At 40.6% G+C, this 15,594-nt stretch overlaps 1 protein-coding gene across 1 annotated transcript in view; it reads right to left on the bottom strand.

Moving 5' to 3' along the window:
- AOX1 (aldehyde oxidase 1) overlaps nucleotides 1-15,594 on the bottom strand; it is a 72,281-nt gene that overhangs the window by 23,857 nt on the left and 32,830 nt on the right. The window contains exons 18-25 of the mRNA XM_034430468.3: nucleotides 15,301-15,415; nucleotides 11,563-11,682; nucleotides 9,372-9,468; nucleotides 8,838-8,962; nucleotides 7,814-7,947; nucleotides 5,411-5,498; nucleotides 4,511-4,597; nucleotides 1,445-1,636 (exon numbers count right to left, since the gene is read on the bottom strand). Of these exons, the coding sequence (XP_034286359.2) occupies nucleotides 1,445-1,636; nucleotides 4,511-4,597; nucleotides 5,411-5,498; nucleotides 7,814-7,947; nucleotides 8,838-8,962; nucleotides 9,372-9,468; nucleotides 11,563-11,682; nucleotides 15,301-15,415 (958 nt within the window). The remainder of the gene's footprint in view (nucleotides 1-1,444; nucleotides 1,637-4,510; nucleotides 4,598-5,410; nucleotides 5,499-7,813; nucleotides 7,948-8,837; nucleotides 8,963-9,371; nucleotides 9,469-11,562; nucleotides 11,683-15,300; nucleotides 15,416-15,594) is intronic.

Here is a 15,594-nt window from a genome sequence, read left to right as displayed (position 1 = left end):
TGCACATGCAGAGGTTCCTTTTCAGCTGATCATCTTCCCTTCCATTTTATTGGATTGGCATCAGTTCCAAATAACAGCTAGTGTCCAAGTGCTCTGACAGGGCTGATGTTGTGCTGAATCTCTATCTATGAGTTTCCCACAATGCTTATGTCCCCAACTGAATATTTATCTGGGACACTCTGAGAAATGGAAATCATTTCTATGGCAACATTTAGAGTACTGTCACATCAGTTGTTTTATATCCATCCAAGTCCAATGGCCAAAGAGGGAGACAGCAGGGACCAGTTGCCCTAAGTCGCCTTAATCAGAGAGTGTCCCACACCGAGTGACTTAGAATGATTAGTCTGTTCAAAAAGTCCCCAAAATTAGTACTCATGAGAGTGTTCTAGAAGCACTCTCTTCTAGAGTGCTTCTCTAGTTCAATCTTGAGGACTTGCTTGAGGACAATCATTCTTAAGTTAAGATACTGTAGACTGTTTCTTTGTAGAAAGGTCACAGTTTGTTTCCACAGTAAGTAACTTTCATATCCTTTTGCTCTCAAAAAGGTGAATTATTCTAGAATGAATGGCTATAAACTAGAAAAAGCTAATTGTGCTTTAGATGCACTGAAGTATCTTTCTCAAGATCCATGCCAGAGATATCTGGAATGCTTTCTTTGGAAAATCCAAACTCTAATTTACGGAATTTAGAATTGTGGCAACTTAGTTTTCACCATCAGCATGAGCATTTGTATAAATGTTTAAACTGGGACCGAAAGTCATCTCCCAAAGATGAATTGTGATATAGAAATATTGCAATAATTAAAACAATACATAAATAATACAATTATTCAGCTCGAGGGGATGAGTTTATTTTCAGTCATCTGATATTTGTCATGAGCTTGTGGTACTGTTTGAGATGGCATAGTGATGACAAAATGATTCACTGATATAAACAATCAATTCCCTCATTGGCGCAAGGAAATGATCTCTGTGACTTACAACAGAAAAAAATGTAGCTATCTAAATTTGGTTCAAAAACTTCCCTGGCAATATCAAAGACCAATCTGCAATGGAAGTTGGGAAATCTCTGGAGAACGCTAGAAAGCCATCTCTTGGGAATGGTATAGGCGGTTAGATCAGAAGAATTTTGTGTCTCCTTCCAATGCTATGAATCTTTGATTCAATGAAGTATTGTTTATCCAGGGCCTTGGAAGTTTTGCCCCTTCCAGCCAAGCTCCCCAACTGGAAATAAATCTGGCTGGGAGAACAGGCTTATATTCTGGTTTCTCTTCAGACCTTATACATCTTTTATCTTTTATTAGAAGGTATTCACATCCCTCTCCTTTCTGTCAATTCTACTATGCAAATGAAGACTGACATATCCGTGTTACATTTGCAAAAGCAACATTGTGGCCTTACTGTAAATTACTCTAAACACACCTTTTTTCCATTCCTTTATTTACCTTATCAGGTGGAAGATCAAGGCAGTCAGCCACAGCTGCTATCCACGTTTCCGCACTTAAGGCTGATTGTGCAAATCCAAACCCTCGAAATGCAGTATTTGATGGTAAATTTGTCTTGCAGGCCCATCCATGGCTTCGGAAGTTGGGGATATCATATGCATTAAAAGATTTTAGCACCACATACTCTAATACCTAATGGATAGGAATAGATAAGAAGCCTGTTAATTATCATATCTTATGGAGTTACCCTCATATTTTAATTCTCAGCATCCTTAGGTTCCTGCTCTCACTATCTAGCTTCTATCTTTTCTTTCTATCTTTCTGTCTTCTATCTATCTTCCAAGAAGCTATCGCCTGACATTCACCAGCTAACACCAGTGGGGAAAGACAGTGGGAATTTATACCAGTGCTATCATTTATCATATGGCACAGAGACAGGGTGACTACAGAATTCTGCCCACCCTCTCTTTTTTAAAAACTTCAAGAATTAAAACATGGACATAAAAAATGGCAATACAGCAGCTTGCAACTATGATAAAAAAGAAAAATCTCCAAAATAATACAATACGTTGGCAGAATACAAAATGGAGTTGATCTGCTACAAATGAAGAGCCCTTTCTATAAAACATAGATCACAGGAGTATTATGTATACAAAAAAATTCATAAGCAGAGCACAAAATATTGATGAAGGTGAACAATAAACATCCAGTTTATAATCAAATTCAAATTAGTTTGTTATTGTGTTCATTAAGCAGCAGAAGGCAAATATAATGGGCATAACGTTGAAATGAAAAGGAGTAAACCATATCTAGCAGACCATAACCATGCAGATTCAACTACTTTTAGTTATTACGTGCCTTATTTTATATAGGTAGTCCTTGACTTACGACCACAATTGGGACCAGACTTTCCATTGTGAAACAAGGAGGTTGTTAAATGAATTACAACTAATTTTATAACTTTTGTTTGGCACAATTGGTAAGTGAACCATTGCAGTTAAGCGAATCATACAGTCATTGTGTGAATCTGTCTTCCTCCATTAGCTTTGCTGGTCAGAAGCCAGCAGGGTAGGTTGCAACTGTTGTAAATACATGCTGGTTGCCAAGTGCCCAAATTTTGATCATGTGACCATGGGGATGCTGCGACACTTGTAACTGCAAAGACTGGTTGTAAATCACTTTTTTTCAATGTCACTGTAACGTTAAATGATCACTACACAAATACTTGTAAGATGAGGGCTACTTATACGCAGCCATGCAGAACCTGGCTAGATTACCTATTGTCATGAGGCTGATGTTAAGTAGGAGGAACTGTGCAAACAGGTAGTCCTCGACTTCTAACCTTAATGGAGCCCAGAATGTCTGTCTTAAGTCATGACGGTTGTAAGTCAAGGCATCCACTTGACCAATGTGATTTTATGAGCTTATTTTATGATAGTTGTAAAGTGAACACTACACTCATAAAATAAGTCAATTTATTCCTATGTGCTGGAATCCAGCAAAAAGTACCAAATTGCTGTCACATGTCCATGGAACATAGCAACCAGCCATAAAAGTGAGCCAATTCCCAAGAGCTCAAAATGCGGTCATGTAACTGCAGGTGGGTGTAGCATTGGAACTCTGAACTGGGTTAGAAGAACCTTTTGTTCTAAGTCTCTTTGTGACCTTGAATGGTGGCTAAGCAACTGGTTGTTAAGGGAGGACTATTTGTATTGCTGGGTGATAAATCCTCTAATATTATTGAGAAACAGAGTAATTAGAGCTCTGTTAAGTTCCTTGTAAAATTGGCAAAATCGCTGAATAAACCCTACCTACTTTGATTCACAGGAACATACTTGCCATGACCAGGATATATATTTTTGTTTCTATCTTCTGGTACTGCTCCCTGGAGGGCACTGCATTGGAGTAGACTGTGTGAAAGCCCTTCTCTGGTTCAGGATATCTAACTGCAATGGGATAGGAGGTTGATGCTATGATATTCTCACTCTGTAAGTCAGGAAAAGACAAAGGCTTTGCCTGCATGAATTTGGCGTTCTGCATCCAACACCTACTGCTTGAGCATCAGATTTGCTTGCTTGAAATCCACTGATAGTAAATAAGAAGGTGAAGGTCCTACAGATGTGACAGCTTGCTATAAATTGCTCGCCTCCTCATAGTTTGAAATCTGTGCTCTAATATCAAGGGGACAAAACTGTGTTAGTTTTAGCAGCAATTTAATACGGTCTGCCATATTCTAGTTCCCTTGCTCACCATTCCGGTCTCCATGTGTTTGGTTCCATCAGAGACACAACAGTGGACTTTGAAGATTGCTCTCAGGAATTTGGATTGAGTAAGTTTCAGTGGCACAAAGTTGGGAGATGGCCCTAGCTATGCACTGTATGGTAGCTTTGCTATGAATTTGGCTTCAGGTCACAGAAAACAAGAGAGAAAAGAACCTAGTACAAATACTCCATGTATTTTCCTTTTTCAATAAAAGCAAAAATCAACTCTACTCTGATTTCTTGGACCTTTCCAGTTTTTTGGAGATTCTAAATTTTCGTCAGAGGCTGTAGCGAACAATGGAAACTCAATTGTTTTCCAGTTTCTCACCATTCACTTTTTCTACTCCACTTTAAACAGTCATTTTTTTTCTTTAAACCAGCAGAGGAAAGGACTGGGGTAATCTGATCTTAACAAGGAAACTTCTCTGTCCCAAGGAGATGTGGCTTGTGAATCTGAGTTTGTAGTCTGGAATTTATAGCAGGTATCTTCCCTTGTTCTTAAGAGCTTTTAATTGAAAGGATTCATTTCAGCATTTAAATTTGTTTAATTCTTTTGTCAGATTGAGAACTGCTTGGTATACTGTATATCCTAAATAGCATTCAACTCATATTCAATTTCTGTTGCTTTGCATATATACTGAGAGCTTCTGCACCAGAGACAAATTCTTGTGTATCTAATCACACTTGGCCAAATAAATAAAGTATTCAAATATTCTATCATCAGCAAGTATAAGATTATTTTTCTCGCAACCAGCACTAAATATATTGTTTCTATCTATGAGTCTTCTGTTATAAAGAAACCTACCAATTCAGATTCATCTGGTGTACATCCACCATTTATGAAAAGTAGAAGGTCAACAGCTTTAATTTTGCCATCTTTCATGAATCCCACCTAAAATCAGAATAGTGTATTGTTAGAAACACATTATCTCCTTCGTCTGAATCCCCTGAAGTTTATTGGAATTTTCTCTGGGCAACAAAAGCACCAGCATTTTTTACATCTTTAATTTTTTTCTTCAACAATTTTGATGGTGCTGAAAGGACAATAAGCTGTGTGTCAGATAAGCTTTTTTGTTGGGGAGACCATTTGACTACTAATGTGTCTCCACTTAGGAAGTCTTCTTGACAGCTACTCATCTCTTTTGTTTAGGATTTTGCTTATTTGGAAAGAAATAAGCAAAATCTCTGGAAAGAAATAAATTGAAGAAAGGAATATTTCAGTGCTCTCAAACTGTTAATAGATTGGCAGTTATTGCAGGTGATGAAGCACTAACAATGATACACTTAAAACTGCCCAATTTTTGAATCTTTCTCAAAAACAGTCACACATAAAACATAAGGAAGGAAGGAAGGAAGGAAGGAAGGAAGGAAGGAAGGAAGGAAGGAAGGAAGGAGGGAGGGAGGGAGGGAGGGAGGGAGGGAGAGAGGGAGATTACCAGAGCATGCATGAGAGATACTGACCGAAATAACTCATAAAGATACTTTTTTGCCTTGGGTTAAACCTTCCCTATGTCTAGAAGATGCCTGATTTCTGCATGCTTTCTGCACAGTCCAAGACATTGTGTACAGCAGCAGTATAAGGAGACAGAATAGACCAGAAAGAGAAATTGTGTTTTTGCTGATAGGCAACGACAAAGTAAGTCTGTGTGAGGTAATAATTTGTAGGTATATAAAAGTGTTGCCATTTAGAATCATAATAGCTTACTTTATATTTTCCATAAAGCGGATGTCGGCCTCCAACTATTAGCATGTCATATTCTCGCTCCAGGATAAAACGAACTGGACAACCCGTTCTACAAAAATGTATGCAACATTATGATGAGTTGCTAGGACACCAAAGAGCATATTCCATAGTGCAGGGATTTCCAAGCCTTTGGGCTACTTTTGTACCAACTTCTTATGGGCATAAAATATCTCTTATGGGAGATATGTTAATGATAAAATTGGCACTTAACAGCAGGCAAACAGATTCTTCTCATTTCAGTTCACATTGCTTTTTACTCCCTCAACATACATACATACATCTCTCTCTCTCTCTCTCTTTCTCTTTCCCTCTCCCCCTCCCTCTCTCCTTCCCCCTCCCCCTTCTCTCAGCAAACACAATACATGGTTGATCCCAATTAATTTTATACCCTGCCTTTCATGCAAGAATGCAAGAGCCTGTTTGATCTAGTGGTTAAAGCACCAGACTAGAAAGCAGAAGACCATGAGTTCAGTCCCACCATAGCCATGAAAGCCAGATGGATGACCTTGGGCCAGTCATTCTCTCTCAGTCCAATTCACCTCACAGGCTTGTTATTGTGGGAAAAACAGGAGAAGGAAGGTGTGATGGATATGTTTGCTGCCTTGAGTTGCTTGTAAAAATAATAAAAGCAGGATACAAGAGAGAGGGGGGAGGGAGGGAGGGAGAGAGAGAGAGATTGATTAGTGGCATACATCATGCTCCTTCCTTCTGTGTTTCCCCCTGCACATTTTCCTATGAGGAAGATGTGGCTGAGAGAGGGTGACTGTCCCAATATTACGGTATCAGTGACCTTCTCTGACTAGAGATGGGTTAGAGCCTGGGTGTCCTCAGTGCCAGTCTAACATTTTAGCTAGTGTACCTCACAGGCTTTTATCTTTTAAAAATGCATACAGGCAAGTGCAGCCCTAGGAATATTCTTTAAAAAGTTATACTTGAAGTTGGTGCTTTGGTTTATAGCATTCTGGTTTTCCATTAAATGACTTTAAGTAAAATGATAAACATAAAAACAGGTGAGGTACTGAAGATGACAAAAGAGCCCCAAAGTTGTGTATGGACACACTGGTGTTTATGGGAGACACAGTTGGAAATCAAGCCATTAGGTATCTTATATATGTTTTTATATGCAAGCAGTATCAATATTATCACAATTTCCATATACAACAGCTTAATAGATATCAAGTTTCTACCTAAAATCCAAAGAATATGATGTGTGTGAACTGGAGCACATCAACAATTACTGTATCAGATTATTAGGATCTTTAGCAGTGGTGGATTTCAATTTTTTTTACTACCAGTTCTGTGGGTGTGGCTTGGCGGGCATGGCATGGCTTGGCGGGCATGACTTGGTGGGTGTGGCAGGGGAAGGATACTGTAAAATCTCCATTCCCAACCCACTCCAAGGAAAGAATACTGAAAAATCCCCATTTCCTCCCAATCAGCTGGGACTCGGGAGGCAGAGAATAGATGGGGGAAGGGCCAGTCAGAGGTGGTATTACCGGTTCTCTGAACTACTCAGAATTTCCTCTACTGGTTCCCCGAACTACTCAGAATTTCCACTACCGGTTCTCCAGAACTGTTCAGAACCTGCTGAAACCCACCTCTGATCTTTAGCTACATTTCATTGATAACTTAATTGCAATATTCAAAAAAGCTGGTGAAAGAAGGAGAAGTGCAACAATCTAATTTATATGGAAGGTACATTATAGTCAATACTCTACTGCTATTAAGTATGATGCAACTTTAAAAACACTTAACTTTTAAAGCAGCCACCTATCTTATATAACATAACAAGGATGAGGCTTAGTGAGTATTCAGTAGAGCAGGGGTGTCCAACTGGATTTCTTTGAGGGCTGGATCAGCATTGTAGTTCTCTTCCACGGGCTGGCCGGGGGAAGGAAGCCAGGACAGACGCCTCCTGCAACACCCTGCCAACCAAAATGGAGCCTGGGGGGGCCCCCATGCCCTGTTTTATACCTAGATGGACTCCTGTAGCACTTTCTGGCCAAAATGGGGCATGGGGTATCCAGGCTGATAACGGGGCACGGGAGCGCTGCGCACGCCCCCCACCCCATTTTGGATGCCAGGGGCACCGTAGGCCAGTCTGTTGCTATTTTCAGGCTGGCCCCGTGGGCCAGCGTTAAGCACCCTAGGGGCTGGATGCAGCTCACAACCCTTGAGTTTGATACCCCTGGTGTACAGTCTTTGGGCCTCTATAGTCTACACTGTAAATAAATAAATAATTTTCTTCATAGCAAATTGATGTCCATAATTTTAGCAAACCCAGAGAAAATAAACAAGAAACCATTAAATATATGAACTGGGTTTCAGTTATTTGAGATGGTTGCGCTTTAGTTTAGCACTTACTTCTTTGCAGCCACTGCTGCTGCTGCGGCAAAAAATGGAGGTTTAGTTACTTTTCCGCCAAAAGCTCCTCCAACTCGTTTTGTATGGCACATGATCTTATTGCTCTGAACATCTAACACAGAAGCCACCAAATTCTATAAAAAAGAAAAGCATTCCCAGGTTTGTCTACACCTGTCAAGCAGCATATTCCCACTTAATAATTTACAGCATGTATACCTAGGAACGCATATAATTCCAACTCTATGTATATATGTATTTGGGAATTCTATCCTCAGGATTGTACATATAAACACATTTCTTTAAATCCACTGTTACTGTCAGTTAAAGGTTCTTGAAATAGTCCAGAACTCTAAAACCTATCTTGTGGAAGTGATTTTAGAATTATGCTCACCGGAATCTCCCAACCCTATCTCGATCATTTTGCAAAAAGCCTTCTAGTTTCTGTTCACTGTGATGCATATAAACAGAGGAAGCATGCAGGAGGTGGGGTGTGGGGTTCCTAATCTATCCTACCACAAAGGATAGGATCCTGTTCCAACAGAGGTTCACCTCAAACTGAAAAGTAATTTTAATGGCCTTTATTGCCTTCCTTGCTGTTTTAAATTTGCATTTAATTTTTGTAAATTACCTGGTTATAGCCCTAAATGTGCTTTTCAAACAGCAACTATACTTTCTTTGTTTGAAGACACTTTGCTTCTCATTCAAAAATCTCTTCAGTTCCAAACTGAAGAAGCTTCTTGGATGAGAAGTAAAATGTCTTCAAGGGAAAAAAAAAAAAGAAAGTCCAGTTGCCTTTTGAAAAGCACCTTTGGGACAATCATGACAGGGATGACTGAGAATCTCCACAGATACCTGGTTACAAACACAAAATAAACAGAGGCAATAAAATCAACTAATATTAATATTATTATTAATGAACACAAAAACCAATTCAGTTTTAGAGCATCTTTGGATGAGTGGGTATGTGACTTGTCTTTCCTCATAGTTACTGCTGAATCAATGGCAAAACCTCAGGTTATCTCACCTGTACATGTGCAGCATCCTGAGTGGACACATATATATCCATAGTATCATCTTCTTTTCTTGGAATGACACACACACTATTTGTTTCCAGGTAAAAATGTTCTTGACCCCCAATGTGGACTTCATCTATTAAAAACAATAGTACAAAGGAGATGATTAGTATCTAATTTCATTTCTTAGTTCAAGCTAGATCCTAACTTTGCCTTCTTCAGTCTGTATCTCTCTGGATGTATTCAATCAATTCTCAGACTTCCCTTGGCAATACAGTTTGGGAATTCTTGAAAGTTCATCAAATAACAGACCAAAAACAATAAAAGCAGAATGATAAATAGCAAAGAAATATCAAAGCAGGGAATATTTCATGCCATTATCCTATGATAAGTATTTCATTTTAGGCAAACCTTCTGATTCATAGGCGAAAAGTTCACTTGTATTGAGTTTAAGCAAAATGTCAATGAATTAACTGAATCTACACTATAGAAATATACTGCTTATCACTGGGACTTCATGGTTATTCAGGATTGATACGTCTTACCTTCAATAATTTTGTCCACAGTCTGAAATGCTTTTTCCACATCTCCTCTTTCAATTTTTTTATCTTTTGTTAAAAAGGAGTCATGATTAATTGCTTCCTGGAACGGAGAAGGAAATTTTGAGATCAAGTTCTAGAACCCAGAAGATACTACAGAATGAAGGTATCATATTTTGTCTCGGTACAATTGCATTGACTTTAGTTAAGAAATTGTCTCATTGCAAATATGAACACAATTGGCTTCATGAAATAGCTGATCATCAAAATAAAATAAAATAAAATACCTGTCATGAAAAATAAAGAAACATTTCCCAAACTGTATTATTTCATACTGGCCAAAGGTAGGGACATTGCCTGTGTGCTGTGAGTAGCACTCAGCTCCTAATTCTTATTCTGTAAAAGAGCTCATTCAGCTTCATGTGTATAAATGGGAAACATATTTCAGACAAGTGTATTGAAATACTGGCTTTGTAGAGTTATGCTATCTTTATGTGAGCCAAAGGAATCACTATCTTTCTTGATATCAGCAAGAAAGTGATGCATGCCCCTTCTTGGGGATGCTTGGTGAATTTCGGATCCACTCTGCCTGAATTAATGTTATTTGAAATTAAATGTCAAGGTTGTGAATGACGAACCCTGATCGTCTCAGAGTGCTGACTAAGTTGGGTTTGTCAGTCGGAACCTTAACTTTTAAATTATCTTCCAATTTATACTTGTGTAGTTTTTAAAATGAGATCTTACTCAATTACATTTACATTTACAATTACATTACATACAAAATACATTTAAAACACATTTCTTACAAACACATATCCAGACAGGCATACAGGACTGTTTGATCAACAATGTGTATGTTGTGTGAAAAAGTTGTGTTTATAAACATACTTTTTTATATTTTTAAATTATAGAAACACAATAGAAGGAACCATAATTACATATATCAAAGTAGGCAGGTTGGATATAAATGATTTGACTGTTTAATGTTTTTGGGGTTGAAAGGAGTAATGTCTTTGAGCAACTGCTGAATACAGATAAGAGATTTTTCATTTGGAAAAACCTTAAAATTGAGGAGATAAAATTGGAATGTGAGAGAAGGGATGAAGCTTCCTTAAAACTCATGGTGCAGATGGGAAAACTATGGAGGATTCCTGTATCTGCTCATGTTAGCACATGAAAAACATAATCTATTTTAGGTTCATCTTGGCTTTACTGGGCAAACTATAGATAAAGAATAAAGATGTCATAGAGCTCTTCTCTTCTTCCTTACTTCTCTGTTCTTTTTAATCTGATTATTTGTTGCATCAGACATTTCTCAAAAATGCATAGAGAGACTTGCCAAAAGAAAAGAGTACTCCAAATAATGAAAGAATAGGAATAGCTTCCAAGAATTGAGGCCTTTGAACTATGGTGCTGGAGAAGACCCCCGTGAGTCCCTTGGACTGCAAGATGATCAAACCGGTCAGTCCTAGAGGAGATAACCCTGACTGCTCTTTAGAAGGCCAGATCCTGAAGGTGAAAGTCATTTACTTTGGCCACCTAATGAGAAGGAAGGACTCACTGGAGAAGAGCCTAATGCTGGGAAAGATTGAGGGCAAAAGAAGAAGGGGACGACAGAGAATGAGGTGGCTGGATGGAGTCCCTGAACCATCAGTAGGCGTGAGCTTAAATGGACTCCAGAGGATGGTAGAGGACAGGAAGGCCTGGAGAAACGTTGCCCACAGGGTCACGATGGGTCAGACATGACTTCGCAACTAACAACAACAAAGAAAAGGGAAAAGCAATTTGGAGTTTTTAGTTTTAAAAAACAAATTAATGGAGGAAGGGAAGTCAGAATTAAATAAATGTCATTTTCTGCTCTCATAATACTCTATTCTCATGGAGTTGATTAGCAGTAGCTTAAGGACTAATATACAAGCCAGGATTAATGTTGAAGCCATAAAGCCATAAGAGAATCCTGGATGACAATCAGCATACCTCCACCCATGCCTGGAGTCTTGACTGATGCCACATCTGAAACCCAGCTGGATATATCTTTGAAAGCAACTGAGGGAGACCATATTAAAGACAGCTTGAAAAGCAGCAGTCAAAAACCAGGGTCACTGAGGGTATGCTGACAGGGTATGGGGGCTGTGATCTTAGTTAAACAATTAAGGCAAATAGTCACCAAAATGCAAAAAGTTTCCCAAATGTTTACCTCAATTGTCAGAATCACTTCCAAATCTTGATAGTCAATCTTCACTTTTTTTGCAGCTTGTTTTGCACACTCAAAGGATGTTGCAACGACACCACATATAATATGCCCAATGAATATTACCTGCATGAAACCCAAACCATAGAAACTGCATGACTTTTGAATACAGTACAGTAAAAACATGATTTGATTTATCTCTATAAACTTGTTGTAAGGTTATTTATCTTTTTTAAAACAAAGTTCCCGGGTGGGTAGAACAGATTTTTCTCTTCCCTTTCCATAGATCTTGTGCACCCCTAATCTTCTCCTGAAGAGTTGTGTGGAAACCTGACTGTTCCTATGGTGGGGTGTGCTCAAATCTATAGTTATTTCTCCTTGCTTGATTTGTTAGTTTGGTGGTGATGATGATGTTATCTATTTAGTTATGTCCGAGTCTTGACAATTCTGTACGCCAGGTCTGTCCACATCTTCCAATCTTCCACAGCTTCTTTGAGTTTTTGTATGCTCTGGCTGACGTTATCTTTGATGGTGTCCAGCCATCATATTCTTTGGCAGCCTAGCTTCCTTTTACTGCTAACTCTTCCCAACGTAATTGCTTTCTCCAGTAAATTCCCCCACATGACACAGTCAAAATAAGTGAGACATGGTTTTGTGTTTTTTTCCTTCCAGTGACATGGCGTTATGTGCTTCAGAACTTGCTTGTTGGTCACCTTTGCTGTCTAAGGAATATGCAGATGCCTTCTCCAGCACCACAACTCAAACAAGTCAATTTTCTTCCTGCCTTGCTTACAGGTACCTCTGGGAAACACAATAGAGTCGACTAACCTACATTTGGTTTCCAGGCTGATGTCCTTGCTTTTCCATATTTGGCTCATGTTCATCATTGCTATGTGACCCGTTGCAATCCAACATTTTATTTCTGGGCTGCGTTCACCACTTTGAGTGAACTGCGACCCTAGGAAATTGAATTTTTCCATGCATTCTATCTCTTCACCATCAATTTTCATTTTGACATTTCCAGTCTTTGCTGTGGTCTTTTTGATGTTCAGGAAGAGATCAAAATTCTCACTTTCTTCTTTGATCTTCTTGATCAGATGTTCCAGACTTTCTTTGTTTTTTTATAGGAGACTTGTATTGTCAGCATATTGCAGATTGTTGATGTTTCTTCCTCCATTATTTACCCCGATTTTTGATTCTTTGAGATCTAGCTTCCTCATGGTCATTTCAACATACAGATTCAATAAGAAAGGGGAAAGAATGCAACCTTGTCATTCCTTTCTCTATCTTAAACCAATTGGAGTCTCCATGGGGTATTTGCGAAGTGGCTTCCTGATTTGTGATTTCACCAAGTTGATCAGATGTGCTGGTAGCCTCAGGTCCTGTAGGGCTCTCCATAGCAGGGGTGAAATGCTCCCAGTTCAGACCGGCTCGGGCGAGTAGGTAGCGGAGATTGAGGCTAGTTTGCCAAACCGGGAGCAATGACTGGCTAGCCACGCCCCCAAACTGGTCCACAGCCCGCAATCTTGCCATGCTTGCCTGCCTTCCAGGCTGCCTTCCTGGCGTCCCGGTGGCCAGCTTGTGAAGGCAGGCAAGCAGAAGTCCATATGGAAGGCAGGCAAGCATGGCAGGGCTGTGTGGAAGGAGCTAGCAGCTTACTGCCCGCCCCCCCCCACTCAAGCAGCAGCTTCCCTGCTCAGCCCCGACAAGCTATGAATTCATAGCAATGGAGTTGTTTTGTTCGCTGTGGTGGTGCTTCGGGAGGGCAAGTGGACATATTCATTATAGTTGTCAGCTGCAGACGTCCACCTGCCCTCCTGAAGTACCACTGCGGTGAACAAAACAACCCCATTGCACTGCGCCTCCTTCTGCAGCCAAATGTGCCCAGCCGTGCGTGTCCTTTCCTCAAATGGGCTGTGCATGGGGCACTTGGAGAGAGAGCAAGCAAGAGAGCTCTCCAACCTCTGTTTGTGTGTGTGTGTGTGTGTGTGTGAGGGAGGGAGGGAGGAAGGGAGGGAGGGAGCGATCTGAAGCCGAGGCACCCAAACTTCTGGCAGTGGTGGGGGCGGCTTCTGAGCAGCCCTGAGTCAGCCAGCTCCACCTGACTTACTCCCTGAGTCTTGCTGTTCTCCTCGCCCCAACCCACCCCACTCAAGCAGCGGCAGGCTCTGCGGGACAACAGGACCTCTCATTTTTCCCATAGCATGGCATACGCTTGCTACCTCTGCTTGTCTGCTTGCAAGCGATGATGTTCTCTGCTTCTCTCGGGATGCTGGTGCAGGCACCATGGATGGATAGCTTGTTGGGGCTGAGCAGGGAAGCCGCTGCTTGAGTGGGGTGGGGGTGGGGGCGAAGAGAATGGTGAGACTCAGGGAGGTCAGGTGGAGCTGGGTGCTCAGAAGCTGCCCCCGCCGCTGCCAGAAGTTTGGGTGCCTTGGCTTCAGATCGCTCCCTCCTTCTCTCTCTCTCTCTCTCTCTCTCTCTTTCTCTCTCTCTCTCTCTCACACACACACACGCTGGAAAGCTGTCTTATTTGCTCTCTCTCCAAGCACCCCATGCACAGCCCATTTGAGGAAAGGGCAAGTAAGGCTGGGCATGTTTGGCTGCAGGAGGAGGACCAGTGGAAGGCAGCTTTTTCAGCATCCTCCTCCTCCCCTCTTTGGATTGCCCTGCAAGGGGGAGGCTCTGCCTTTGCCGAAACGGGGTAGGCGGTTTATATGGAGGACTGGTGGGGGAGGGGATGCACGGCCCTTTGGGATGAAGAGCAGGGCAAGAGAAGGCTCCGGGGTTCGCTTGGGTCAAACCATGGGGAAACTCAAAGCGTTGGGGGCTTCAGAAAGGCAGAATGTGCTTTTGTGCAGTTCCTGGCTTCTGTGACATTCTGTGAAAGACAGAATGTGCTGCTGTTCTGTGTCAGAATGTGGAGCTCCTGGCTCTAATGATGAGTTATGTGAATGACTTCAAACTGGCCACGCCCACCCAGTCACATGATCACCAAGCCACACCATACCAAGCCATACCCACAGAACCGGTAGCAAAAAAATTTAGATATCACCCCTGCTCCATAGCTTCCCATGATCAACACAGTAGAAGACTTTCTTGTAGTCGATGAAGCACTTGTAGATTATATTTTGATAGTCACTAAATTTTTCCGTGTTACGTTTATTTCACCAAAATCAATAATTTCCATTATTCTAAAAGATTGAGCAAGCAGGATACAGGTAGTCCTCTACTTACAATCATTTATTTAGTGACCATTCAAAGTAATAACACCACTTTAAAAAGTGACATATTTTTTCACACTTGCAACTGTTGCAGCATTCCCAAGGTCATGTGATCAAAATTCGGACCCTTGGCAACTGGCATGTATCCATGACAGTTGCACTGTGCTGGGATCATGTGATTATCATTTCTAATCTTCTCAGCTGGCTCCTGACAAGCAAAGTCAATCAAGGAAGCCAGATTTGCTGCATTATTCACTTAGCAACTGCAGTGATTCGCTTAAAAACGATGGCAAAGAGATCGTAAAATGGGACAATACTCACTTAAGAATTGCCTTGCTTTATAATAGAAATTTTGAGCTCAATTGTGGTTGTAATCCGAGGACTACCTGTAATTGCAAATATGTATCTTGGGTAAAGAAACCCTAGAACAAGCAGAAACTCCTATACTAACTCATATTGGCATAAGTTGTGCATAAAGCTTGACTATTATATGGAAATAAAATATCAAAACAAGAATTACTTCATTGTCTGCAAACACATCCTCTTTGCCATCACCATTTTTCCCTGGAATGTCTTGAGCTGTTACTACATCAACCACACCTGGTTCTTTCAAGGCTTCTGATATATCAACAGCTCTGGAAAAAAGAAGAAACACGTCCCATTTAGCTCAGTCCAAGGAATTGGTTAGACAAACTCTCTAATGTACAGGACATACAGTACTTGTTTTCTGACCTAAAGTAAACATCAATGACAAAAATGCATACTCATTCCAGGCAATTTAAAACTACACCAGACAGTCTACAAATTGTCTTCC

This window comes from Pantherophis guttatus, chromosome 1 (assembly GCF_059756535.1).
Source record: "Pantherophis guttatus breed Tessera chromosome 1, ASM5975653v1, whole genome shotgun sequence".
Lineage (NCBI taxonomy): Eukaryota > Metazoa > Chordata > Lepidosauria > Squamata > Colubridae > Pantherophis > Pantherophis guttatus.
This window is presented reverse-complemented; position numbering and strand designations above follow the sequence as displayed.